General features: G+C 45.9%; 1 protein-coding gene across 6 annotated transcripts; it reads right to left on the bottom strand.

The window, feature by feature from the left end:
• rev1 (REV1 DNA directed polymerase) lies at positions 1-27,875 on the bottom strand. Of its 6 annotated transcripts, XR_016490509.1 has the most exons (24): positions 27,609-27,875; positions 23,127-23,195; positions 22,467-22,599; positions 18,599-18,767; positions 17,801-18,526; positions 16,845-17,668; positions 15,815-15,913; positions 11,298-11,535; positions 10,523-10,651; positions 10,213-10,367; positions 9,751-9,870; positions 9,427-9,647; positions 9,039-9,211; positions 8,701-8,930; positions 8,410-8,624; positions 8,023-8,286; positions 7,840-7,942; positions 7,468-7,667; positions 7,220-7,370; positions 6,854-6,956; positions 6,653-6,719; positions 5,069-5,133; positions 4,830-4,919; positions 1-699 (listed from the first exon to the last, which is right to left on the bottom strand). XR_016490509.1 is itself a non-coding variant. In XM_036958601.2 (21 exons), exons 2-21 carry the CDS (start codon positions 23,181-23,183, stop codon positions 6,608-6,610), a joined length of 4,422 nt encoding a protein of 1,473 aa, XP_036814496.2. In that variant the 5' UTR covers positions 23,184-23,195; positions 27,609-27,875; the 3' UTR covers positions 5,728-6,607. The 6 variants fall into 6 exon arrangements, 3 of the variants coding, with proteins under 3 accessions (XP_036814496.2, XP_036814497.2, XP_036814499.2); XR_005038785.2 differs by lacking the exon at positions 1-699 and having other exon boundaries at positions 4,786-4,919; XR_016490510.1 differs by lacking the exon at positions 1-699 and having other exon boundaries at positions 4,786-4,919; positions 7,468-7,664.
• Between the last annotated feature and the right edge of the window lies 1 nt (position 27,876).

Below are 27,876 nucleotides of genomic sequence, written 5' to 3'. Positions count from 1 at the left end.
TTTTTGTCTATTTGTGAACTCGCCAATCGGTTTTATTTGATTGTCACTCTCTCAGCATATCTGCCATGTGAGCCCATTTTGCAGTTTATCATAATGGCATGCATCACCAATGCAGCCATAGGCCTTTCAGTAGGATGGCATAACTGGCCTAATGGGCATGTGCAATCAATTTGCTCCTTGTCAATCAATCAATCAAATGTATTTATAAAGCCCTTACATCAGCTGATGTCACAAAGTGCTGTACAGAAACGCAGCCTAAAACCCCAAACAGCAAGCAATGCAGGTGTAGAAGCACGGTGGCTAGGAAAAACTCCCTAGGAAGAAACCTAGAGAGGAACCAGGCTCTGAGGGGTGGCCAGTCCCCTTCTGGCTGTGCTGGGTGGAGATTATAACAGAACATGGCCAAGATGTTCAAATGTTCATAGATGACCAGCAGGTCAAATAATAATAATCACAGTGATTGTAGAGGGTGCAACAGGTCAGGAGTAAATGTCAGTTGGCTTTTCATAGCCGATCATTCAGAGTATCTCTACCGCTCCTGTTGTCTCTAGAGAGTTGAAAACAGCAGGTCTGGGACAGGTAGCACGTCCGGTGAACAGGTCAGGGTTCCATAGCCGCAGGCAGAACAGTTGAAACTGGAGGAGCAACAGCACGGCCAGGTGGACTGGGGACAGCGAGGAGTAATCATGCCAGATAGTCCTGAGGCAGAGAGAAAGAAAGAAAGAGAAAAGAGAGAATTAGAGAGCATACTTAAATTCACACAGGACACCGGATAAGACAGGATAAATACTCCAGGACGACTGATCCGTGTAAAGGAAAGAATGAATGGGGCCATGTATCGTGAGATTTTGAGTGAAAACCTCCTTCCATCAGCAAGGGCATTGAAGATGAAACGTGGCTGGGTCTTTCAGCATGACAATGATCCCAAACACACCGCCCGGGCAACGAAGGAGTGGCTTCGTAAGAAGCATTTCAAGGTCCTGGAGTGGCCTAGCCAGTCTCCAGATCTCAACCCCATAGAAAATCTTTGGAGAGAGTTGAAAGTCTGTGTTGCCCAGCAACAGCCCCAAAACATCACTGCTCTAGAGGAGATCTGCATGGAGGAATGGGCCAAAATACCAGCAACAGTGTGTGAAAACCTTGTGAAGACTTACAGAAAACGTTTTGACCCCTGTCATTGCCAACGAAGGGTATATAACAAAGTATTGAGATAAACTTTTATTGACCAAATACTTATTTTCGACCATAATTTGCAAATAAATTCATAAAAAATCCTACAATGTGATTTTCAGGATTTTTTCCCCCTCATTTTGTCTGTCATAGTTGAAGTGTACCTATGATGAAAATTACAGGCCTCTCTCATCTTTTTAAGTGAGAGAACTTGCACAATTCGTGGCTGACTAAATACTTTTTTGCCCGACTGTATACTGTAGCTAAGAAAGTAAAACTAAAGTGTATGTTGTGTAGTAAGCTGTTAGTAGCCCATGTTCCTCACCCTAATAAATGGTCGCGGACAGCAGACGGAACATCTGCACTTGTTGGTGCACATGTAGCCTATAGACTGTGTCATGACGTTGGCCTGAGGGGGGAGGTTTATGACCCCCATAAATACCTTTCCCCTTTTTCCTCTCTCTACTCTACCGATGTGACTATTGAACATCCCTTTGTTAACATTGAGAGAGAGTCTGGTGACATCAAAAGATGGGAATCGGAACCATATTTCTGTAATCCAACCAGTTTAAAATATGAGTCGGGACTTAATGAATATGATGTCCGTTCAGTTGGCATCTGAGACATGATTACTGATGATAGGACGACATAAACGGCATCTTGGAAAATCTACACATTCTAGTTATCAGATTCACATGGAATTGTTGTGCAATTTAAATGTTTAAATATGAAACTACAGTGCCTTGCGAAAGTATCCGGCCCCCTTGAACTTTGCGACCTTTTGCCACATTTCAGGCTTCAAACATAAAGATATAAAACTGTATTTTTTTGTGAAGAATCAACAACAAGTGGGACACAATCATGAAGTGGAACGACATTTATTGGATATTTCAAACTTTTTTAACAAATCAAAAACTGAAAAATTGGGCGTGCAAAATTATTCAGCCCCTTTACTTTCAGTGCAGCAAACTCTCTCCAGAAGTTCAGTGAGGATCTCTGAATGATCCAATGTTGACCTAAATGACTAATGATAAATACAATCCACCTGTGTGTAATCAAGTCTCCGTATAAATGCACCTGCACTGTGATAGTCTCAGAGGTCCGTTAAAAGCGCAGAGAGCATCATGAAGAACAAGGAACACACCAGGCAGGTCCGAGATACTGTTGTGAAGAAGTTTAAAGCCGGATTTGGATACAAAAAGATTTCCCAAGCTTTAAACATCCCAAGGAGCACTGTGCAAGCGATAATATTGAAATGGAAGGAGTATCAGACCACTGCAAATCTACCAAGACCTGGCCGTCCCTCTAAACTTTCAGCTCATACAAGGAGAAGACTGATCAGAGATGCAGCCAAGAGGCCCATGATCACTCTGGATGAACTGCATAGATCTACAGTTGAGGTGGGAGACTCTGTCCATAGGACAACAATCAGTCGTATATTGCACAAATCTGGCCTTTATGGAAGAGTGGCAAGAAGAAAGCCATTTCTTAAAGATATCCATAAAAAGTGTTGTTTAAAGTTTGCCACAAGCCACCTGGGAGACACACCAAACATGTGGAAGAAGGTGCTCTGGTCAGATGAAACCAAAATTGAACTTTTTGGCAACAATGCAAGACATAATGTTTGGCGTAAAAGCAACACAGCTGAACACACCATCCCCACTGTCAAACATGGTGGTGGCAGCATCATGGTTTGGGCCTGCTTTTCTTCAGCAGGGACAGGGAAGATGGTTAAAATTGATGGGAAGATGGATGGAGCCAAATACAGGACCATTCTGGAAGAAAACCTGATGGAGTCTGCAAAAGACCTGAGACTGGGACGGAGATTTGTCTTCCAACAAGACAATGATCCAAAACATAAAGCAAAATCTACAATGGAATGGTTCAAAAATAAACATATCCAGGTGTTAGAATGGCCAAGTCAAAGTCCAGACCTGAATCCAATCGAGAATCTGTGGAAAGAACTGAAAACTGCTGTCCACAAATGCTCTCCATCCAACCTCACTGAGCTCGAGCTGTTTTGCAAGGAGGAATGGGAAAAAATGTCAGTCTCTCGATGTGCAAAACTGATAGACATACCCCAAGCGACTTACAGCTGTAATCGCAGCAAAAGGTGGCGCTACAAAGTATTAACTTAAGGGGGCTGAATAATTTTGCACACCCAATTTTTCAGTTTTTGATTTGTTAAAAAAGTTTGAAATATCCAATAAATGTCGTTCCACTTCATGATTGTGTCCCACTTGTTGTTGATTCTTTACAAACAAATACAGTTTTATATCTTTATGTTTGAAGCTTGAAATGTGGCAAAAGGTCGCAAAGTTCAAGGGGGCCGAATACTTTCGCAATGCACTGTATTTGTGAAAAGATTAAATATAATTTGTAGCTTTTTAATGAGAGAACAGTTTGTCAGAACACCACTCTGCTCACCCAGAGGCCCCGCCCAAGTGAACAGACATGGGTTGTAAACTATGAAACACGGTTTCATTTCTTTCACCACTATATAAACCCGTTTATGAAAATGTAACTTTCTGTTCCAAGGACGTGAGGACTTACCATCCCCACGTTGAAAGGACAAAGACCACCTACAGAACTAAGCCAACCTCAGCAAGAACCTAACGAAATTGGCATTCGAATTTCAATGTTTAGGTGCCGAAAGGATACACGCCGGAATAATTAATTTTGACTATACCAGTCAGAATATAGCATGAGCTTAAAGTATGGCAGTGCGGCTTGGTTGGGTTGTGTATCGGAGGACGCATGACTTTCAACCTTCGTCTCTCCCGAGCCCGTACGGGAGTTGTAGCGATGAGACAAGATAGTAGCTACTAACAATTGGATATTACAAAATTTGGGAGAAAAAGGAGTCGCGTTAGCCGTCGCGTTAGCGCAGCAACTATAGACATGGGCTATGACTGAGTATCTATTCTGCCACACGGCGACGGTACTACCAAGTATCCATTCTACCACCAGACATTCTTCAAAGGACAATAGAAATTAAGCAAGTCATCCATATCAGCTTTGTTTTTTTTTAAAAAGGCAGTAAATGAGGCTGAATGAACTGTTTCACTGCCAGACAAAGCTCCACTGATGTGTAATGCATATAAATTAGTCAAGGATATCCATATTGTAACAACTTGGTACACATGTAGCAAACATTGTCAAGACTCAACATTTGCAAGGACATTCATATCGCTATAACGTGCACATTTATATCTCTTGATCGGTTTGACTCGAGTGATGAAATTTGGCACACATGCTCAGGGATAGGAGTCTGGATAACCCACGCAATCTCAGACACCACTGACCAGATTTTGACAAAACTTGGGTGAATGATGCGTCTTGCCATAGAGATCCATCATTATTTACAAAGGTACACCGATTAGCCCAAGGGGTGGCACTATAGAAATCAACTGTTTGCATCAGACACCATTTTGACAAAACTTGGTTGAATGAGTCTTGCCATAGAACTGTCATTTACAAATTAACACTGATTGGCCCAAGGGGAGCGCTGCATCATTTCTGGGGACGACGCGTTTACTTTTAGCTTGTTTCATCATCCTTTTCAAAAGGATCATGACACCAACTCCAAATCACACACCAAATTAAAATCAAGAATTTTACAAGTTCCAAGTTTATTATCAAGTTCTTAGAAAACATACAAATGATGTCACAGCTTCAGGTCTTCAGGCACGGGTCAGTCGTGATAGACAGGTACACTGACCAATGAGATAATTCCTTCTGGCCCTTCCCTTTTGTAGAGTTAGGGCAGATGAGAGGAAAAGTGAGCATTATACAGTCACTCAGACCACAGCATACACATTCTAAGGAAATAAACTCAACAAAGGATTGTCTGTGTCTCCTGTGTTTAGAACTACATTCATTTCCCCAGCATACTCACCGTTATATGATCATGGATCGGGTACAGTAGAAACCATTTCAAAAACCACCATGTCATCCACTCTGCTGATGTCACAATGAGAGAAAACTGTCAGTTCTTTTTTTTTTTTGCAACAAATGTGTGCTCTCTTGAACATTTGTATCCCGCGATGTCACAATAAGAGAACATTTTAATTCTGCAACGTCACAAAAAGGTGTGACATTGTGAGGGCATAAGCAAGTATTATTTCATTTGATGTCAGAGTATTGACAGCTCATAAGGAGAGTGGGTGCCTCACAACAGCCTAAAATGGCTTCCCCTCCTCACCATCTGCACGTCAGATAGTAGCTATCCAAAGCGATATAGTATTGCCTTCTCCTAGATTTTCTCATCAGTGTAGTTGAAGGAGAGGAAGCCACTTCACACCATTGCAATTCTGTGTCAACCTATAGAGGTTGCATAAAAAAGTTACATAAGTGCTTCGGCCAAATGTTGGTTTCCATCCCCGTCACAAACACACACGATGAAAGAGCAAAAGAGAGAACTAACAGTTAATAACACACTACTTGTAACCAATACAAGAGAAAACATAAGAATGTCTATATAGAAAGTTGTTTTCTTTTGAAACTTAACAAGAGGTGTTGAAAACACAATTTACATGCCATAACAAGGTTTGGCACTTTTTGTTTTTTTTTGCAGAGGAAAGGTCAAAAAAAAAAATTTGCTTGCTTTTTAAAAACAATCTCCCAAACAGGATGTTTTTGCATCTTTTTGCTACCATGTCAGTTTGCAGATACCTCTGAGGCTATGGTGGCAGAGCTTAGAGTAACAGAACAAGTGGTGAAAAGCAGAGAGAAGAGAAACAGAGCCAGGAAAAGTGGATGTCTATGGTTTCCTTCTTTCTGCCTCCAAACCCTGGATGTCACAGAATAGGAGGGGGGGGGGGGGGGGGGGGGGGCAGAGTAGACCGTCAAGAAGGCAAGGAGATTCCATGGCCACCATCAGACTGTGATATTTGGCATATTCACACACCTAATGGCCGAGTCAGCCATCACTCATGAGATTCAGTGGGTCCTGACCAACAGGGGCTACAGGAGGAGTGTTCCCCCCCCCCCCCGGCTCATGGAAGGTTGGACAGTGCGTGTCGGGCCAAGTTGATATTCAGGCTGCTGAAGTGTAGTGCAGCCGATTCCTGTGCTGTGTTCTGCTGACGCGTGTCATAATGAAGTCGAAATAGAACACAGGTCAGTGAGAGAGAGCTTGTCATATAGATCCTATTATTACTAATTCTATGGGGCTTGCTGAGCTGATGTCACAGAACTTTCACTGTGATGTCACAAGAAGAGAACACAGCTCCTCCCGTCAGGATTATGATGTAATAGTTTGATGATGTAACAGTGGTACAACAAGCAGAACACTGATGCAGAGTGTGTGGAGGAGCAAAACTGGATCTCAAATGGCATCCTATCCCCCACATACTAGTGCACTACTTTTGACCAGTGCACTATGTGGGGAATAAGGTGCGATTTGAGACTTGGCTAGAGCCTGCCGTGTCCTCTCCTATGTGATCTTCAGAGTGCTGCCGTAGGTCTGCTGTACCACCACCTGCACGTTGTCCAGGATGAAGTCAAAGGCCATGCTCCACACAGACTCCACAGACTGCTGCATCAACCTGCAATCACATAGGGTACGTGAAAATAAATGAATGGGAACAGAGGAGAAAACTGAAAAGTACCAGCCTTGGCCCAGTGGTCCGTGACTGTCAAACTGAGTAGAGGGGAGAGTTAAACCATGAGTGGACCGTACCTCTTCATGTACTTGATGACCAGGTCAAGTTTCTCCAGGTCTTTGTCCTCGATCAGATCAGTGCAGTACTTGACCACCTGCAGAATGTCCTCCTCCATGGGTTCTGAGGACAGGGGGAAAGGACAAAGACCTGGATTTTCACACACAACCACATCATTAACAAACAGTCAAAAGCACAACTACTACTGTATGACAGCAAAGGTCCCATTATTCACAGAGATGGTACTGACCGACCCACTCCCCCTTCTGTACCTGAGATGATACTGACCGACCCAGTCCCCCTTCTGTACCTGAGATGATACTGACCAACCCACTCCCCCTTCTGTACCTGAGATGATACTGACCGACCCACTCCCCCTTCTGTACCTGATATGGTAGTGACCCATTCTCTGAGTAGTGTTCGGATGTCCGTGAAATCACAGGCTCCAGCCAGGGTGGGTTCAGGGCGAGGGGTGAACTTAGACAGAGTCTCTGGGACATCCTGCTTTAGGGAGGATGTGGAAGGTCCATTCTCCAGCTGGTTGGGGGTCAGTTCAGGCCAATCATAAAGCATCAGTACAAATCCATTCAGAAAAAAATTCTAACTGACCTTGGATAAGTGTCTAGGGGCTCACCTTGAGGCCGTTGGATAGGTCCCTCGGTCTGAGCGGGTGCTGTAGGGCTTTGGCAGGGCTGTTTCCTGGTGGGTGGGGCCTCTTTAGAGGGGAGGGGCCTTTCTTAATGGGACTGGAGTTGGTGTTCTTCTTCTTGTAGCGCCTCTTCACCCGACCCACTCCAACCTGCTTTAGCTGCAACAGGGGGTTCCTCTGCTCTGCTACAGAGAAAGAGGGGTTGAGAGAGAGGAGGGAGAACAAAGGAGGCAAGGAAAGGAGATGGAGAAATAAGGGGGTAATGCAAAGAGGGTTGAATTTGATCATTAGTGGAACGTCTACGGTTCTTTCCAGTGTATGAACATACTGTATTCTGCTCTACATCTCTGGTCTTACCCATGATGATGCCTTGGGCCTGGGCGGTCTCTCTGCGGCTGTACGCTGAACGCAGTTCCTCCTGGAGCTCTCTGGGGAGCGCTGCAAACACCTCCGGGTCAACCTACAGAGAGACGGAATATTTGTGTGTGTGTGTGTGTGTAATGGGGCTATTGGCGTTAATGAGAATGTTTGTGTGTGTACCTGGGAAAAGTCAGGCAGTTCCAGTATGATGCCCGTGGAGCCAGGCTGTCCAGGCTGGTTGGGGATCTGAAGCACCAGTGTTCCTACAGGAAGGGCAGCGGGGGTAGGAGGAGAGGAGGGGGAAGAAAGAAGGGATGAGGGGTGAGGGGTAGAGGGGCGGTGGTGTGACCCATTGTGGGATCTCTCTTTCTCTCTGTGGGTCCAGGAGCGCTCCACCTGTTCTCTCAATTCTGCAGGCAAGGCATCCAACACTGACCTGTCCACCTGACACACAGACACACACACGTAAGGGCGCTTTCAAACTGCCGAAAACGATGCATCAAAAACATAGCCAACCCAATGGATTTTCAATGACAGCAATGTACTGGTGAACTAGGGGTGGAGAACCTGTGAAGGAGAGGGGACCTCGATGCTGAGGTTGAGGCGTGTCCGAACATGGTTAGGTGTGCGCGTAGAGGGCAGAGGCTCTTCTTTACTTGTCCCTGGGATTGGATCAGCAGGCGAAGGAGGGCGGAGAGTGGAGAAGGGGGGTGGGACTCTGGCAGAGGAACTCTTCCCCTGATTGGTGGTTGAGTCAGCAACAGGAGCATCAGCTAGCAAATCTGAAGAGAGAGAGCAGAGGTTGATGTATGGCTTCTTGAGATAATCACTAACAAGATCTCACACACACACACACACCTGTGTGGTTGTGTTGGGTGGGGGGCCGCTGGGCCAGAAGCATGTCTCTGATGGAGCGTGTTTTAGGGCCGGAGGGGTCATAGGGGGCTGAGTGAGCCCCATCAAGGAGCTGCACCTGAAGGCCCACCCCCCTCAGGTCCTGCACCTCCAGCCTCATTGAGTGGAACAGCTTGATGACCTCACTGGCTATCAGCTGACCACTGTCTGTCGACTGGGCCAGGGTCACTGACCTGAGAGGGGGGACAGAGGGAGAGAGAAGAGAAGGACAGAAATGGATAAGGAAAGAGGTGAGTGAATTATGTCCCCTCCGTGTGTAACCCTGTCCATTGCCCTCTCACCTGGCCAGATTGTCACAGATGCCGTGACCACCATATTTGGATGGCTCCACCGGGGCCCCCACCTTACGCACCATGACCTTTAGGGTCAGTCTGCGACCCCTGAGCCCCGCCCCCTGAAGACGCTTCTGTACCTCCATGGACAGGTTGGTCAGGAACGACTCCGCCTCGTCCACCTGGTGAGAGAAAATATGGAGAATTCTGAGAACGACAGAATGGAGTAACAGAAAAGCAGCATGAGCTGTTGAAGAACATCGGTTCTACACAAAACAGAGTGTTCTGCCTCCTTGAATAAGCCTTGGTTCTGACCAGCATAAACCAGTTATGACCTGTGTAGAGCGGAACCAAATCAAACAAGCTCTAACCACTGTAAACCAAATCTGGTCCTTACCTGTGTGAAGCGGATGTTGTAGTTCATCTCGGCCGAGACAGACTTCCTTTCCTTCTCGCTGCGTACGGGCCGGTCGTCGAGACCTCGGCAGAACCTGAAGAGGGTCTGCCCGGTGCGAGGGCCAAACTCCTTCTGCAGTTGCTGTAGAGACACCTGCTGCAGGTCCCCACACGACCTCACACCCAGAGACGCCAGCTTTGCGCCCATAGAACGGCCCACACCTGAGATTGGTGAGGGGAAGAGGGATGGGTAGAGGTGGTGAAACGCACCACCAGAAAGATGATCAGTTGCAGTGTCCACCAGGTGGTGCTGTAGTGTCCTCACCTGGCAGGCTAGTGACCCTGTGGTCCCTGATGAAGTCGTCCACTTCCTCTGACCTCAGGAGGTACTGTCCGTCTGGCTTGGCCTTCCGGGTCGCCATCCTCGCCAGCAGGATGTTGGACCCTGGAGAAGTCAGAGGTGACAGGTCACAAGTGTGACTGAGTGGGAGGGAAACTATGCTTAACAATGGCAGTCAACTCCCCTTGCTCCCCTAGAAGTTCAGGGTCGCGTTCAGTAGAGCACAAGCACACTGTAGCAAAACATTTTGAAGTGGAAAATGAAAAGGAGCATTTGTTATTGGACAAGCCCAGATAACAGTGAGGGACTATTTCAGTCTGTTTTCTGCCATTTTGTGCATAATAAACAACCTAGGTAGTAGTGCCCGCTCCGTTTGCAAATGTTTCCTCCCGTTGTGCCTACAGAACATTACCCAGGGGTGGTAGAGGAAGGCGTGGCACCACTCACCCATGCCCACCGAGGCAGTGCACCCAGTCCTCTCCCTGACATCTGTCCGGATGGCGCTGGCCAGCTCTTCAGGTGTAGCACCCAACTCAGCCAGCAGGGCAGAGCAATCCACCAACGCCTCATCACAACTCAGAGCCTCAATGTTGTGAGTATAACTACGGGGGGGTGAAATCAATTTGTTGTTTATCACATGATTGTGTTACGATCCTAACAAGTAACAAAGGAATCAGAATGGTCAGAGGTCATGACTAACAGCGGGAGGTGAGAGAGAAAATTAGATGGGATTTACAGATCCTCCCTACATCCGTACCTGGCGAGGGTCTCGTACATAGCCAGTGCCACCTCCTTGTAAGCCTGGAAGTCATAAGGGACAGACTGCAGGGAAGGACACAGCTGTTTGGCCTGGCCAAAAAACATCCCATTCCTCACTCCTGCCTGCCTGACAGAAGGAAAAGAAAAACAGGAGACCTGATTACTAAAGGGTAGAGGGTATGTATGGAACCTGGCCTCGTTGGAAAGCACTTCTGACCCATCAGGAATGCACAGAGGACATAAGACAGGCACACTTCCAGATACCAAAGGAAATATCCCTTTTCTGTGGAAACAATGTTAATATACTATTTTAAACTTCGTGCTTAGAACAGCCAATTATATTTCCACCAACCATTTCATTTGTTAGGCTTCTTTTTGACAATTTGAGGGTTAAACGGGTCAATTTGAGGGTTAAACTAATGCATTCTGGGAAATGTAGCATTTTCCCCATATTGAACTAAATCATTTCATATAAATGTAGAATATTTGCACAGGTTTTTTTCCTTGATCATTAATTAAAAAAAAAGTTTGTCCTGAAAATCAATTGTTTCAACATTATTTTACATGCATGTATATAATGACATGATTGATGTTTTATGTACAAGATGTTAATTCGTATAGACTACACCTAATATAGAAGAATTTGAATTTCACAGAATTAAATTATTTCCTTTAATTCAAACAATGGTGTATCATGTTTACTACGCCAATTCAAATTCAACGAGGCATTTGAGCCCAACCCTGAGTGAGTATGTAGAGAGATAGAGAGTTACCTGGCCTCGTAGCTACAGGAGGCAATCTCAGCCATAGAGAGGCAAGTTGTGTCCGGGTGGGAGTGGGAGACGTGACTCTCGGCCGAGGTCATTTCCTCCAGGTCCCCATCCTTCCTCTCCGAGACGCCTGCATGGGAGTATTTCCTCTGGTAGTACTGCAGTTCCAGCTGGCGGTCAACGCCAGGCCTCTGGGCCACTCTGCCTGGACCACGGTTACTGGTCACAGCTACTGGCTTCCCTGAGGGGGAGGAGAGGAGGTGGGCGGTTAGGTGGGCACTGGCCAGTTAAGGACTAGATTTGAGGCATACAAATAAATGAGAATGTGTGTGCGCCCGTAGGTGTGGGACTGGTACATTTACCATATAACTACAGGAGGCAATCTGCATGAAGGTCATTATGAAAATAAAATAACTGTCATAACCCCTAAGAAAAAAATGATGGCGGTAGAGGCCACTGTGTTCTTGGGGACCTTCAATGCTGGATATATTTTTTGGCCCTCTTCCCCAGATCTGTGCCTCGACACAATCCTGTCTCGGAGCTCTACAGACAATTAATTCGACCTCATGGCTTGATTTTTTTGGGGGTCCCACAGTTGACAGCACTGTCGACTGTGGGGCCTTATATAGACAGGTGTGTACCTTTTCAAATAATGTCAAATCAATGGAATTTACCACAGGTGGACTCCAAGTTGTAGAAACATCTCAAGGATGATCAGTGGAAATGGGATGCACCCAAGCTCAGTTGAGTCTCATAGCAAAGGGTCTGAATACTTTTTTTCTCTTCATCAAAACTATGAAATAACACATATGGAATCATGTAGTAACCAAAAAAGTGTTCAACAAAACATATTTGATATTTTAGATTCTTCAGTATCCACTCTTTGCTAAAAGTGTGCAAAGCTGTCATCAAGGCACTTTTTTGGTTACTACATGATTCCATGTGTTATTTCATAGTTTGAGATGTCTTCACTATTATTCTACAATGTAGAAAACAGTAAAAATAAAGAAAAACCCTGGAATGAGGAGGTGTGTCAGATAGATCTATCTTCAGGTAGGCTCGCTTAATATAAACGGCGCCAGAGATGCGGGAAAGCAGAGTCTGTTGGGTGAAAACACACCACCATTCAAAGGTTTGGGGTCACTTAGAAATGTTCTTGTTTTTGAAAGAAAAACACATTTTTAGCCATTTAAAATGACAAATTGATCATAAATACAGTGTAGACATGGTTAATGTTGTAAATGACTATCGTAGCTGGAAACGGCTGATTTTTTTATGGAATATCTACATGGGTGTACAGAGGCCCATTATCAGCAACCATCACTCCTGTGTTCCAATGGCATGTTGTGTTAGTTATCAAATCAAAGTTTATGTCACGTGCGCCGAATACAACAGGTGTAGATAGACCTCACAGTGAAATGCTTACTTACAGGCTCTAACCAATAGTGCAAAAAAGGTATTAGGTGAACAATGGGTAAGTAAAGAAATAAAACAGTAAAAAGACAGGCTATATACAGTAGCGAGGCTATAAAAGTAGCGTGGATACATACATTCACCGGTTGGTTAGTCAGGCTGATTGAGGTAGTATGTACATATGGTTATCTAATCCAAGTTTATCATTTTTAAAGGCTAATTGATCATTAGAAAACCCTTTTGCAACTATGTTAGCACAGCTGAAAACTTTTGTTCTGATTAAAGAAAAAATAAACTGGCCTTCTTTAGACTAGAGTATCTGGAGCATCAGCATTTGTGGGTTCGATTACAGGCTCAAAAGGACCAGAAACAAAGAACTTTCTTCTGAAACTCGTCAGTCTATTATTGTTCTGAGAAATTGAGGCTATTCCATGTGAGAAATTGCCAAGAAACTTTAGATCTCATACACTGCGGTGTACTACTCTCTTCACAGAATGGCGCTAACTAGCTCTAACCAGAATAGAAAGAGGAGTGGGAGGCCCCGGTGCACAACTGAGCAAGAGTACATTAGTGTGTTTAGCTTGAGAAACAGACAAGTCCTCAACTAGCAGCTTCATTAAATAGTAATCTCAGACTGGCAACAAAAGAAGAAGATTAAGATGGGCAAAAGAACACAGACACTGGACAGAGGAAGATTGGAAAACAGTGTTATGGACAGACAAATCTAAGTTTGAGGTGTTCGGATCACAAAGAAGAACATTTGTGAGAGGCAGATAAAATAAAAAGATGCTGAAGGAGTGTTTGACACCAATGTCGAGCATGGTGGAGGCAATGTGATGTTCTGGGGGTGCTTTGGTGGTGGTAAATTTTGAGATTTGTACAGGGTAGAAGGGATCTTGAAGAAGGAAGGCTAACACCATGGCCTGTGGACGGCGCTTAATTGGAGGCAATTTCCTCCTACAACAGGAAAATGACCCAAAGCACAGCTCCAAACTACGTAAGAACTATTTAGGGAAGAAGCAGTCAGCTGGTATTCTGTCTGTAATGGAGTAACCAGCACAGTCACCGGATCACAACCCTATTGAGCTGTTGTGGGAGCAGCTTGACCGTATGGTACGTAAGAAGTGCCCATCAAGCCAATCCAACTTGTGGGAGGTGCTTCAGGAAGCATGGGGTGAAATCTCTTCAGATTACCCTCAACAAATTGACAACTAGAATGCCAAAGGTCTGCAAGGCTGTAATTACTGCAAATGGAGGATTCTTTGACAAAAGCAACATTTGAAGGACAATTTTTATTTCAATTAAAAAATATTTATAACCTTGTCAACGTCTTGACTATATTTCCTAATCATTTTGCAACTCATTTCATGTATGTTTTCATAGAAAACAAAAACATTTCTAAGTGACGCCAAACCTTTGAACGGTTGTGTGTGTGTGTGTGTGTGTGTGTGTATATACACACACACAAACACACACACCTTAGCCAAATACATTTAAAAACTCAGCTTTCACAAATCCTGACATTTAATCCTAGGAATTCCCTGTTTTAGGTCAGTTAGGATCACCACTTGTTTTTTTCATCACATTCCCAGTGGGTCAGAAGTTTACATACACTCAATTAGTATTTGGTAACATTGCCTTTAAAATTGTTTAACTTGGGTCAAACATTTCAGGTAGCCTTCTACAAGCTTCCCACAATAAGTTGGGTGAACTTGGCCCATTCCTCCTGACAGAGCTGGTGTAACTAAGTCAGGTTTGTAGGCCTCCTCGCTCGCACACACTTTTTCAGTTCTGCCCACACAATTTCTATGGGATTGAGGTCAGGGCTTTGTGATGGCCACTCCAATACCTTGACTTTGTTGTCCTTAAGCCATTTTGCCACAACTTTGGAAGTTTGCTCCGGGTCATTGTCCATTTGGAAGACCCATTTGTGACCAAGCTTTAACTTCCTGACTGATGTCTTGAGATGTTGCTTCAATATATCCACATAATTGTCCTCCTCATGATGCCATCTATTTTGTGAAGTGCACCAGTCCCTCCTGCAGAAAAGCACCTGCACAGCATGATGCTGCCACCCCCGTGCTTCACGGTTGGGATGGTGTGCTTCACGGTTGGGATGGTGTTCTTCAGCTTGCAAGCCTTCCCCTTTTTCCTCCAAACATAACGACGGTCATTATGGCCAAACAGTTATTTATGTTTCATCAGACCAGATGACATTTGCACTCCCCAAGTGCAGTTGCAAACCGTAGTCTGGCTTTTTTATGGCGTTTTTGGAGCAGTGGCTTCTTCCTTGCTGAGCTGCCTTTCAGGTTATGTCGATATAGGACTCGTTTTACTGTGGATATTTATACTTTTGTACCCGTTTCTTCCAGCATCTTCACAAGGTCCTTTGCTGTTGTTCTGAGATTGATTTTCACTTTTCGCACCAAAGTACATTCATCTCTAGGAGACAGAACGTGTCTCCTTCCTGAGCAGTATGACGGCTGTGTGGTCCATGGTGTTTATACTTGCATACTATTGTTTGTACAGAGGAACGTGGTACCTTCAGGCATTTGGAAATTGCTCCTAAGGATGATTTCTTTTGATTTTCCCATGTCGTCAAGCAAAGAGGCACTGAGTTTGAAGGTAGGCCTTGAAATTAATCCACAGGTACACCTCCAATGGACTCAAATGATGTCAATTAGCCTATCAGAAGCTTCTAAAGCCATGACATCATTTTCTGGAATTTTCCAAGCTGTTTAAAGGCACAGTCAACTTAGTGTATGTAAACTTCAGACCCACTAGAACTGTGATACAGTGAATTATAAGTTAAAGAATCTGTCTGTAAACAATTGTTGGAAAAATGACTTGTGTCATGCACAAAGTAGATGTCCTAACCGACTTGCCAAAACTATAGTTGAAAAACGAGTTTTAATGACTCCAACCTAAGTATGTAAACTTCCGACTTAAACTTTATGTATGTATGTATGTATGTATGTATGTATATTTTGTGCTATTCAAACAGTTATTGCAGTGACTGTGGTCATTTGGCTGACCAATAACTGTCACCCAAAATTCCATGACCGTCACGGCCCTGTGTGTGTGTGTGTGTGTGAGAGCGTGCATGCCTTTAAGGTCGGGCCTGTGTCTGATCCCCACGGAGACAAAGAAACAGTCCATGTCCACATGCAGGATACAGGACTGAGGGCCAGGAGCAGCTGACGAACCTGAACAACAAACACACAGACAAATCAGAAGAGAGACAGACTTGTAACATACACGGAATAAGAAACACACACACATTTACCGACAGAAGTAAATGTACACACAGCTACTCCGGTAATAAGGTCAGCAAAACACGTCACACTCAGACTCACCCTTCCATTAAACCCTGACGACATTAACAACATGCAGAATGTTTCCCATGAGAGAGAGAGAGAGAGAGAGAGAGAGACAGAGAGACAGAGAGAGAGAGAGAGGGAGAGAGAGAGAGGGAGGGAGAGAGAGAGACAGAGAGAGAGAGAGAGAGAGAGAGAGAGAGAGAGAGAGAGAGAGGGAGGGAGAGAGGAGAGTGTGAGACAGAGAGAGACAGAGACAGAGAGACAGAGAGACAGAGAGACAGAGAGACAGAGAGACAGAGAGACAGAGAGACAGAGAGACAGAGAGACAGAGAGACAGAGACAGAGAGACAGAGAGACAGAGAGACAGAGACAGAGACAGAGAGACAGAGAGACAGAGACAGAGAGACAGAGACAGAGAGACAGAGAGAGAGAGAGAGAGAGAGAGAGAGAGAGAGAGAGAGAGAGAGAGAGAGAGAGAGAGAGAGAGAGAGAGAGAGAGAGAGAGGGAGGGAGAGAGGAGAGTGTGAGACAGAGAGAGACAGAGACAGAGAGACAGAGAGACAGAGAGACAGAGAGACAGAGAGACAGAGAGACAGAGACAGAGAGACAGAGAGACAGAGAGACAGAGAGACAGAGAGACAGAGAGACAGAGAGACAGAGACAGAGAGACAGAGAGACAGAGACAGAGAGACAGAGAGACAGAGACAGAGAGACAGAGAGAGAGAGAGAGAGAGAGACATGACTGGACTGAGTAATCAGAATTCACATGCCATCAGACAGAGACCACCTAATCCAATCACACACTCCTCTTCCTTACCCTCTCTCCTCCGGCGTTTGAGCCTGTCTCTACCGGGGAATGTGGCGCCCCCCGTGGCCCTCCTCCTGCTCTGCAGCGTGTTGACATACTCAGAGAACTCACTCCTCCACGTGGAGATGTGATGTAGACGAGAGTGGGAGTAGAACTCTGAGATGATCCCCCCGGTCTTCGCCAGTACTGATTGGTGGTCGCTGTCTGGAGTGGCGGGATTTGAGGGAATAGCTGATAAGTTGTTGGTTTCAAGAGGGGCGGGGTTAGGTGTAAAGGCATTGTGGTGACTGCCATTCAGACGGACAGGGGAAGTGGAGCGGTTTGGGTTATCAAGGGGGAGGGGTTTCTCAGGAGGGGAATCTGATTGACGGGGCTTCGGCGGTGAGAGAACGAGGGGGCGGGACGCCAAGGCAGCCGTCGCCTCCTGATAGGTGGGTGGCGGAGGTTTGGGTTGCTGTTCATTGGCCAGTTGTTCGTGGTGTCTGTGGTGAGACACAGGGGGAGGAGTTGGGTTCCTGGGGGGGCTGTGGAGAAGTTTGGGGGGGTCAGATTTCAAAGGGGAGTTGGATAGGGGGCTGGCAGGATGCAGGGACACAGACCCCCCCGTGGACTTCCTGTCAGGGTTCAGGGGTGTGTCTGTGGGTAGTGTGGGGTTGGGGGAGAGATCCAGAGGCTTTAAGGCACCATTCACAGGGTGGGCGTGACCATTGGTCAGAGGGGGGTCCGTTGCCCCTCTGGTGGGTCTGACAGAACAGGGGTCCTCTCCGCCCCCCTCTTGCACCCAGTTTATTTGGGCGGTCCTCATTTTGTCATAGGTCAGTAATGATCCATTTCTATAGGACAGAGAGAGAAGTGGGAATTTAGAATCACAACTTGGAACCAATGTTCTTTATGTGCAACCTACGTTTGTATGTTATTATGCCAGCACCAATATACATATATCAACACACACAAAACACACTCACAGTCTGAAGTCCAGATCCCGGTAGCTGTGCTGGAGGTGGTTGGAGAAGGAGAGGCTGGACTGAGGTTGTGCGTGCCCAGGTTTAGAGTGCTCATGGCTGGGGTGAGCTGGGATGGGACCGGGGGTCTGTAAGTGGGTGTCGGCTGGAGCAAGAGGCTGGATGCAGCCTGGCTTGGCCTGCCCTTGGCTGGGTGGGTGGTGGGGGATGTGTCCTGGGTCAGAGTACAGGTGATTGGAGGAGTAGGGGCTGAGAAAGCAGTGTCCTGGGCTAAAGTGTCTGGACTGAGGGTTGAGGTGACTGGCGAGGGGGAGCGAGTGGCTGGGCTGGGGGTTGAGGTGACTGGGGAGGGGGAGTGAGTGGCTGGGCTGGGGGTTGAGGTGACTGGGGAGGGGGAGTGAGTGGCTGGGCTGGAGGTTGAGGTCACCAGATAGCGGGTTACACTGGTTGGGCTGGGGGAGGAGATTGTCTATGTGTAGAATGCTGTGGCTGGATATAGGAGTGTGGTGGCTGGATAGGGGCTTCCCAAGGCTGGGGGATGGGTTGTTGAGGACAGGTATGAGGTTATTGAGGCTGGGTACAGGGAGGCTGTGGCTGGGGTGGGTTTGCCCGTGGATGAGTCCTGCAGCCTCCTGGCCCTGGCGAACACACACACTGGGGAAGGTCAGGCCTTTCTGCTTGGCATAGAGCTGGTACTGCAGGTAGGACAGGAGATGGCCAGCCTTGATACTGAAGGTGGGAAAGAGGAAGGTTTAAACACTATACGTAGATTATTTACACAACACACAACACTACACCCACCTGTCAGTGATCCACTCCGGCCGGACCACCTTCTGGTCCCTCAGCTCCTGTATCTTGCTGTTGGGCAGATTGGTGGTGATTATGTGGGTTGTCTTGGAGCGGGAGTAGTACATGTGAAACAGACCCCCATGCAGCATCATCAGCCTGCGCAGCTCGTCCGCACTGGGGTCTAGGTATAGAAATAATACATAGAAGAATTGGACTGGGGCTGATATCCACATTCTACTCTTCATAATCCTATGCTCACACACACAGTCAAAAGCCAGAGAGGAAGAACAGGAACAGACATCAAAGAGCAGGGTAAAGCACACACACACACAGTACCAGTCAAAAGTTTGGAAACACCTTCTCATTCAAGGGTTTTTCTTTATTTGTACCATTTTCTACATTGTAGATTAATAGTAAAGACATCAAAACTACAAATAACACATATGGAATCATGTAGTAACCCCCCCCAAAAAAACCTGTTAAATAAAAATATATTTTGTATGAGATTCTTCAAAGTAGCCACCCTTTGCCTTGATGACAGCTTTGCACACTCTTGGCATTCTCTCAACCAGCTTCGAGGTAGTCACCTGGAATGCATTTCAATTAACAGGTGTGCCTTGCCTAAAGTACATTTGTTGAATTTCTTTCCTTCTTAATGCGTTTGAGCCAATCAGAAGATGGTCTTTTACCAAATAGGGATAAGTCCATATTATGGCAAGAACAGCTTAAATAAGCAAAGAGAAAAGATAGTCCATCATTACTTTAAGGTCAGTCAATCATCAAAATTTCAAGAACTTTCAAAGTTTCTTCAAGTGCAGTCGCAAAAACCATCAAGCGCTATGATGAAACTGGCCCTCATGAGGACCGCCACAGGAAAGGAAGACCCAGAGTTCTCTGCTGCAGTCTGCTGTCCCCACATGCTTCAAGATGGCCACCATTGTTCCTGTACCTAAGAAGGCAAAGATAACTGAACTAAATGACTATCGCCCCATAGAACTCACTTCTGTCATCATGAAGTGCTTTGCGAGACTAGTCAAGGATCATGTCACCTCCACCTTACTTGTCACCCTAGACCCATTTCAATTTGCTTATCGTCCTAATAGATCCACAGACAATGCAATCGCCATCACATAGCACACTGCCCTGTCCCATCTGGACAAGAGGAATACCTACATAAGAATGCTGTTCATGGACTATAGCTCAGCATTCAACACCATAGTACCCTCCAAGCTCATCATTAAGCTTGAGGCCCTGGGTCTGAACCCCGCCTTGTGTAACTGGACCCTGGACTTCCTGACGGGCCACCCCCAAGTGGTGAAGGTAGGAAACAACACCACATCGACATTGATCCCCCCACAAGGGTGCGTGCTTCACCCCCTCCTGTACTCCCTGTTCACCCATGACAGCGTGGCCATGCACTCATCCAACTCAATCATCTACCACAGTAGTAGGCTTGATTACCAATGATGAGACAGCCTACAGGGAGGAGGTGAGGGCTCTGGGAGTGTGGTGCCAGGAAAATAACCTCCCTCTCTCAACGTCAACAAAACAAAGGAGGTGATCGTGGTCTTCAGGAAACAGCAGAGGGAGCACCTCCCTATCCACATCGACGGGACCGCTGTGGAAAGCTTCAAGTTCCTCTGTGTACACATCACTGATGATCTGAAATGGTCCATCCACACAGACAGCGTGGTGAAGAAGGCGAAACAGCACCTCTTCAACCTCAGGAGGCTACAGAAATGTGTCCTGGCATCTAAAACCCACACAAACTTTTACAGATGCAGAATTGAGAGCATCCTGTCAGGCTGTATCACCGCTCCACCGGGGAATGTGTGTGTGTGTGGGTGTGTGTGGCAACTGCACTGCCCACAACCGCAGGGCTCTCCAGAGGGTGGTGCGATCTGCCCAACGCATCACCGGCAGCAAACTACCTACCCTTAAGGACACCTAGAGCACCCGATGTCACAGGAAGGCCAAAAAGATCATCAAGGACAACAACCACCCGAGCCACTTCCTGTTCACCCTGCTATCATCCAGAAGGCGATGTCAGTAGAGGTGCATCAAATCTGTTACCGAGAGACTGAAAAGCAGATTATATCTCAATGTCATCAGACTGTTAAATAGCCATCATATGCACATTAGAGGCTGCTGCCCTATATACATAGACTTGAAATCACTGGCCACTTTATTAATGGAACACTAGTCACTTTAATATTACTCATGTCATGTATATACTGTATTCTATTCTACTGTATCTTAGTCTATGCCCCTCTGACATTGCTCATCCATATATATGTAATTCCATTCCTTTATTTGGCTGTGTGCATGGTTGTGAAATTGTTAGATATTACTGCACTGTTGGATTTCGCTACACCCGCAATAACATCTGCTAAACACGTGTATGTGACCAATAAGATTTGAAAGAGATGTTACCAGCCTCAGAAATTGCAGCCCAAATAAATGCTTCACTGAGTTCAAGTAACAGACACATCGACATACTGCGTGAATCAGGCCTTCATGGTCAAATTGCTGCAAAGAAAACACTACTAAATGACATCAATAAGAAGAGACTTGCTTGGGCTTATAAACACGAGCAACAGACATTAGACCGGTGGAAATCTGTCCTATGGTCTGATGAGTCCAAGTTTGAGATTTTTGGTTCCAACCACCGTGTCTTTGTGAGACGCAGAGTAGGTGAACAGATGATCTCCGCATGTGTGGTTCCAACCGTGAAGCATGGAGGGAGAGGTGTGATGGTGCTTTGATGGTGACACTGTCAGTGATTTATTTAGAATTCAAGGCACACTTAATAAGGATGACTACCACAGCATTCTGCAGTGATACACCATCCCATCTGGTTTGCGCTTAGTGGGACTATCATTTATTTTTCAACAGGACAATGACCCAACAGACCTTCAGGCTGTGTAAGGGCTATTTGACCAAGGAGAGTGATGGAGTGTTGCATCAGATGACCTGGCCTCCAAAATCACCCAACTGTTTGGGTTACTACATGATTACATAGAGAAGACATCAAAACTATTACTCTACCATGTAGAAAATAGTCTAAATAAAGAGAAACCAATGAATGAGTAGGTAGAGAGGAGATTATTTCCATGTACTCCCCTGTGATATTCTTAGAAATCATTTACATATCCAATTTAGATTTCCTGTAGGTGAACAGATAGAAGAAAGACAAATACAAAAGCTAAATGAGGGGAAAGAGTGAAAGGTGGAAAGAGGAATGAGAAGAAGAAATGGGTTAAAAATGGAAAAGTGGAGATAAGAGGGGGAAAGAGAAAATAAATGAAAGATAGAGATTGGGATAGAAGGAGAGAAGGGAAGGCAGTGTGGGAAAATAGAATAAAGAGGTAGAACGTGTCGACCGCACAGCAATCCCAACAAAGCCTTCTATGGCTTACCTAACAACTGAACCCTGTCTATTGTACGGTCCACGCGCACAAAGTCCATACATTGCAGTTACACACGGTAGCCAAGTCTACGCCCCTTTGACGGCGATTGGTCAACCGAAGGGATTCTTCAATTAAGTGTTTGTTGTCAATCAATGAGATGTGCATGAAAACGAGGCCTATTTTTCCACTTGAGAAATACTGCACCAAACATCTTAGTTAGATGTAAAATTGTGTGACTAAGAGCTCTGCAAAAACATCAAAATAAATAACAGATTTCTTGATTTATCTTAGATTCATTTGGACTCTTTTGAGGAAGTGTATGCTTGCTACAGCATCTCAAGATGGACAAACAGTACTATTGCCGCTTTGTCTCATTTGTCAAGCAAAGGTCTTTTGAGGGAGTATGCGAGCGCACTCGTTCGGGTCACCTAGCCAGACCATGCTGATGCCTTAATGGCCATGTGTCTCACCTGTGTACCCGTTGACATATATGGCCACCCCAGCGAAGATGCTAGAGCAGGCTCCATCTTTCTGTTTCTCTCTGGGGGCATCCATCTTAAACTGCTCATCCAGCTTGGACACCTTAGCAGCCATGTAGCCACCCTACACACACATTTTACATGTAAAGTCATTTAGCAGATGCTCATATCTAGAGCAACTTACAGAAACAATTAAGGTGAAGTGCCTTGCTCAAGGGCACAGACAGATTTTTCACCTGGTCGGTTGCTAGCCCAACGCTCTTAACCGCTAGGCTACATGCTGCCGGTACACACACACACACATTTTAGAATTTGTTCTAACAAGAAACCCTGATATTCTCACTGCAGACTGATAGTCACACATGCAACAGGGCTCCAGGCGAAGTCAATGAAGTGCCAAATTAAGGAGGAAAACCTGGGTCGGCTTATCATGCATGACATATACAGAGCATTACTACAAAATTCTTAGCCTCTCCTTTCTCATCAGCAGTCATAAGTATACATAATCACACAGGTATCAACCTAAGTTGTTTGCACAATTCAATATGCACTAGCAGTACCATATTATCCCACTGAGCTAAAGTGAGCCAATGTAACAGATAATGCCACGCTCATGGGTCTCCATTGCAACGGAAACAGGAAGTTACTCACCATGGAGGCCCAACCGTTGTCATCCCTGTCCCTCTTCCTCCGCCCATCTCGACTCATACTGAGAAACACCTGGGAGAGGATGAGACAGGGGAAAAATAGTCTGTTTTAGGTAGCCATATCTATGGTGAGTCAGTCCGTGTAAGAGAACCCACACAGATACACACACTTTGTTATCAGGTGTTTAGGTGATCGACCAGCCAACTTCAGTACACTAATTAGGCTTGTATTGTAATTAGTGATCGATACAGGGAGATTTACATCAGGCCCCACCCTAGAAGAACAGTACAACAGTGTGTGGGGAAGTGTGGTGACCAATGCTTACTTTGATTGAAACGTTGGATATTACCTTTTTGCATCTGAGCTCTTAGAGTGTGCGGCTCTCCTTTATTTTCACGTATTCTACTCCGCTAGCCAGCACCTCGCCTAAATAGGTGTTCTACTCCGCTAGCCAGCACCTCGCCTAAATAGGTGTTCTACTCCGCTAGCCAGCACCTCGCCTAAATAGGTGTTCTACTCCTCTAGCCAGCACCTCGCCTAAATAGGTGTTCTACTCCGCTAGCCAGCACCTCGCCTAAATAGGTGTTCTACTCCGCTAGCCAGCACCTCGCCTAAATAGGTGTTCTACTCCGCTAGCCAGCACCTCGCCTAAATAGGTGTTCTACTCCGCTAGCCAGCACCTCGCCTAAATAGGTGTTCTACTCCGCTAGCCAGCACCTCACCTAAATAGGTGTTCTACTCCGCTAGCCAGAACCTCGCCTAAATAGGTGTTCTACTCCGCTAGCCAGAACCTCGCCTAAATAGGTGTTCTACTCCGCTAGCCAGAACCTCGCCTAAATAGGTGTTCTACTCCGCTAGCCAGAACCTCGCCTAAATAGGTGTTCTACTCCGCTAGCCAGAACCTCGCCTAAATAGGTGTTCTACTCCGCTAGCCAGAACCTCGCCTAAATAGGTGTTCTACTCCGCTAGCCAGAACCTCGCCTAAATAGGTGTTCTACTCCGCTAGCCAGAACCTCGCCTAAATAGGTGTTCTACTCCGCTAGCCAGAACCTCACCTAAATAGGTGTTCTACTCCGCTAGCCAGCACCTCGCCTAAATAGGTGTTCTACTCCGCTAGCCAGCACCTCACCTAAATAGGTGTTCTACTCCGCTAGCCAGCACCTCACCTAAATAGGTGTTCTACTCCGCTAGCCAGCACCTCACCTAAATAGGTGTTCTACTCCGCTAGCCAGCACCTCACCTAAATAGGTGTTCTACTCCGCTAGCCAGCACCTCACCTAAATAGGTGTTCTACTCCGCTAGCCAGCACCTCACCTAAATAGGTGTTCTACTCCGCTAGCCAGCACCTCACCTAAATAGGTGTTCTACTCCGCTAGCCAGAACCTCGCCTAAATAGGTGTTCTACTCCGCTAGCCAGCACCTCACCTAAATAGGTGTTCTACTCCGCTAGCCAGAACCTCACCTAAATAGGTGTTCTACTCCGCTAGCCAGCACCTCACCTAAATAGGTGTTCTACTCCGCTAGCCAGCACCTCACCTAAATAGGTGTTCTACTCCGCTAGCCAGCACCTCACCTAAATAGGTGTTCTACTCCGCTAGCCAGAACCTCGCCTAAATAGGTGTTCTACTCCGCTAGCCAGAACCTCACCTAAATAGGTGTTCTACTCCGCTAGCCAGAACCTCACCTAAATAGGCGTGCGTTTCTTTTTCTTCTAGATTGACCTATGCTTACTTACCATATACATTTGACCTTCCTTGGTCTGTCATTTTGTCCCTCAAAACACACACTCTAGAACATTTTATTTTTTCTCACACTTGATGTTCTCCCACCCTATATCCTGTGGGTGCCTCCATCTCAGATGGTGTGATTATGATGAAACCATCCTCATCCTCTCTTATTACATTATTGTAATTATCTGTCTGGACCTTTCAATTCTGGCCTTGGGAATTGTAGTGCTAATCTCAAAACAGATTTATCTTCAAACCCCCTCCTATTGGGCTTTCTGAGCTCAATCCATCAGACTGTTGTCCAACTTGACATGAGGAGGGTGTTTCCTAGCTCAGGGAGAGATCAACAACTTCTGATTTTGGAGTGTACTCTCCCTTTAGCACAGACCCTAGCCTCAGTCTGTGATCCATGTCTCAACCGGAGGGAGTGGCCCAGTAAGCCTATTAGTCCTAATATAGGCCCTGAGAAAGGGAGCCTGAACAGCCGCCATTAAGAAACCCATAGCAGAGAAAGGCACATCTGTTGAATGAATAGGCAGACACAGTCAGGTTTGACACTGATTGTCTGTGTTCCCAATCTGCTCATCACCTGTAGCTGGCTGCCATGATTGCAGCGTGTGACTTATATCCTGCCGGGGCCAGGTGCTCCAATCATGCAAATGAGCATGAGCAGGAAGAACACACTCAGGTCAGTTCAAAGGGAGGTGACATCAAACATTGGGAGAATCTCAATTGCATACTCCTCGCATCCTCACCTTCTCAAAAGCCACTGGATCAGAAAACCCAGAGGTCCCAACCCTTTGCCCTTCTCCTCCAATGGGTTTTTGAGAAGGAGGCGAGAGGACGCAAGGAGTATGCAATTTAAATTCTCCCAAGAAAGAGAAAATGAAGGAAGCCGAATGGAAAAAAAGGATGGATGTAGCCTTGGGTAGAAATGTTATGGACAAAGGCACATAAAAAAGGATGGGGGGGGGGGGGGGGGACGGACAGAAAATGACATCGGCAGATAACCTATACGGAGTAGAAAGCAGTAAGGAAGAGGTGGAGATATGGGGTTAAATCTAAGCCTACATCCCATCCATGGACAGGTAATCAATCAGACAAAGCATCTGAGAAAGATTGACTATCCTACGCCTGCCTGTCTTTTTTATTCTAGCCCTACAATATTTGCTGGGTTAAGATCAGCTTCATCTGGCGCCGTTATGACCTTTAACATTACGAGCTAAAAATACACCTGTCTCCAGAACAGTTCTAAAAGGCCTCCCGCTGTATTAACTCTGCAGCAGCATATAAGCAGCGGGGACGGCTGGACCATAGACATAGATAGAGGACTCATCTCTGTATCTGTGCCATTATAGTGTTTGTGATGGCTTGGACAGTGCCATTGAAGTTCCATTTTGAAGTAGTACATTTTCTTCTTCAAGATTGTCTGATCGTGCCTAATGACATGACTCCAACAGGGTCACCAGGAGGGATCAGCTAATAAAGTTGTAAGTCCCACCCAGTTGACTACATTACAATAGTGGAAGCCCTCAATGGTGCTGCCCATGCTAATACAGCCTTTTGACCACTAGAGGGCTCTATCATTCTCTATGGGCTGGACACCTGCCAGACCGTCTGTCCTGCTGTGCCACGCTCAAATGAGTCCCCACAGAAACACAAATGGCCCACAGCTGGTGGACTCCAGGTGTCACAGTGTAACCTGGCTCCAAAGTATTGTGGTACAAAAGGGCCAAATTGGTTCCTGCCTCCAAGAAGGAGTCCATCTTAAGTCAACTTCAAGGGCTGGTACCAAGAATTCATCATTCAGGCATAGGCAGTTAGATATGGGAGAGATGCTGGGAGTGAGAGGGGACAGACAATGTACTTACTAAAGCAATTATTACTGATTTCCATTACAAAGACAATTAAAATGAGTACAAAGAGCAGAGCAGCAGACACCAGTCTAACTGCAGCTTATTTTTGTACGAGGGCTGTTATTGGAGCATGCTTCGTACAGTGCCACCACTGCTCTCCTCGCTGACTCTACTTACTGGACTGAAATTTCTAAAGTAAGCAGGTTGCAGGAGTCATGCGTGCTGGAGTTGGCTACAGGTCTAGCTAGCCCCCCTCCCTGCTCCCTCCTTCCTCGAGCAGAACACAAACAAAGATTTGTGGTCGACCTGCATGGCGAGCACTGCCTGGACACACGAATGGGCATGATTTTACTTTAAGATTGATTTTTACTTTAAGCTAGATATAGCTATGCATACGGACTAGCGATGACGATTTCCTAAATGGAAAGACAGCTGACCCCAATCACGTCCACTATGTGTGTAGCTAAGCTTGTTAGCTAGATCCACGCCTGATTCTGTGTGGGAAATGTATTGCTTGCTTCGTCATGTCTGTCAGCTAGTGTGGTCCCATGTGATTTTGACTACCACAGACCTAAAAAAGCTCAACTAGCCACGTTACTCTCGAATGAAGACTGTCAAAAAAGGCAAGCTGAAAGACAGATATTATGCAAATCTAGCCAGCTGCAGAGTTAGCTGGTAAATAACAAATGTAACCGAATGAATCGTGTCGCAGCGCTACAGAGTATAATTTCAGACTGTGCACAGATTCTGTGTGCAGTGAGGGGAGGACACGTTGCTTATGTCGAAATTATGTTACATAATTGTCCAAACAATGAATACACAGTAGGTGCACGAGTGTGTGCTACAAAGTGTCCACACTGTACTGTTCCCATTGTAAAAGCGGAAGTCGCTTTGCTACTCACCTTCTCTTCTACTGACTTGATCTTGTGCTGAAATCAAACAGCTAAATGTTGCTCTCGCAGGCTGGATCCTTCTTCTAAAAGGGTCTATGCGGTGGAGTTATTCCCTATTTTGAGTTTAGTGTAACTGTTGTGGTCTTCCTATTTTGACATGCTCTTGAATAATCTCCGATCACCTTTCTCCGTGTGCTCTCCATTTTCAGCAGCCCGTCTGCTTTTTCTCTGCCTCCCTTCTCTCCCTCTCTCAACTCCCTGGCTCCTCCCCTCACTG

The sequence above is a fragment of the Oncorhynchus mykiss genome, chromosome 22 (assembly GCF_057628025.1).
Source record: "Oncorhynchus mykiss isolate SJ-2025 chromosome 22, ASM5762802v1, whole genome shotgun sequence".
Lineage (NCBI taxonomy): Eukaryota > Metazoa > Chordata > Actinopteri > Salmoniformes > Salmonidae > Oncorhynchus > Oncorhynchus mykiss.
This window is presented reverse-complemented; position numbering and strand designations above follow the sequence as displayed.

Coding starts and splice junctions, on each gene's coding strand:
- rev1 (XM_036958601.2), bottom strand. CDS start 23,183: ATGAGTCGAGATGGGCGGAGGAAGAGGGACAGGGATGACAACGGTTGG. Junction 10,368..10,522: donor ATGTACGAGACCCTCGCCAG/GTACGGATGTAG, acceptor ACCCCCCCGTAG/TTATACTCACAACATTGAGG. Junction 7,668..7,839: donor GGCCCAAGGCATCATCATGG/GTAAGACCAGAG, acceptor CTTTCTCTGTAG/CAGAGCAGAGGAACCCCCTG.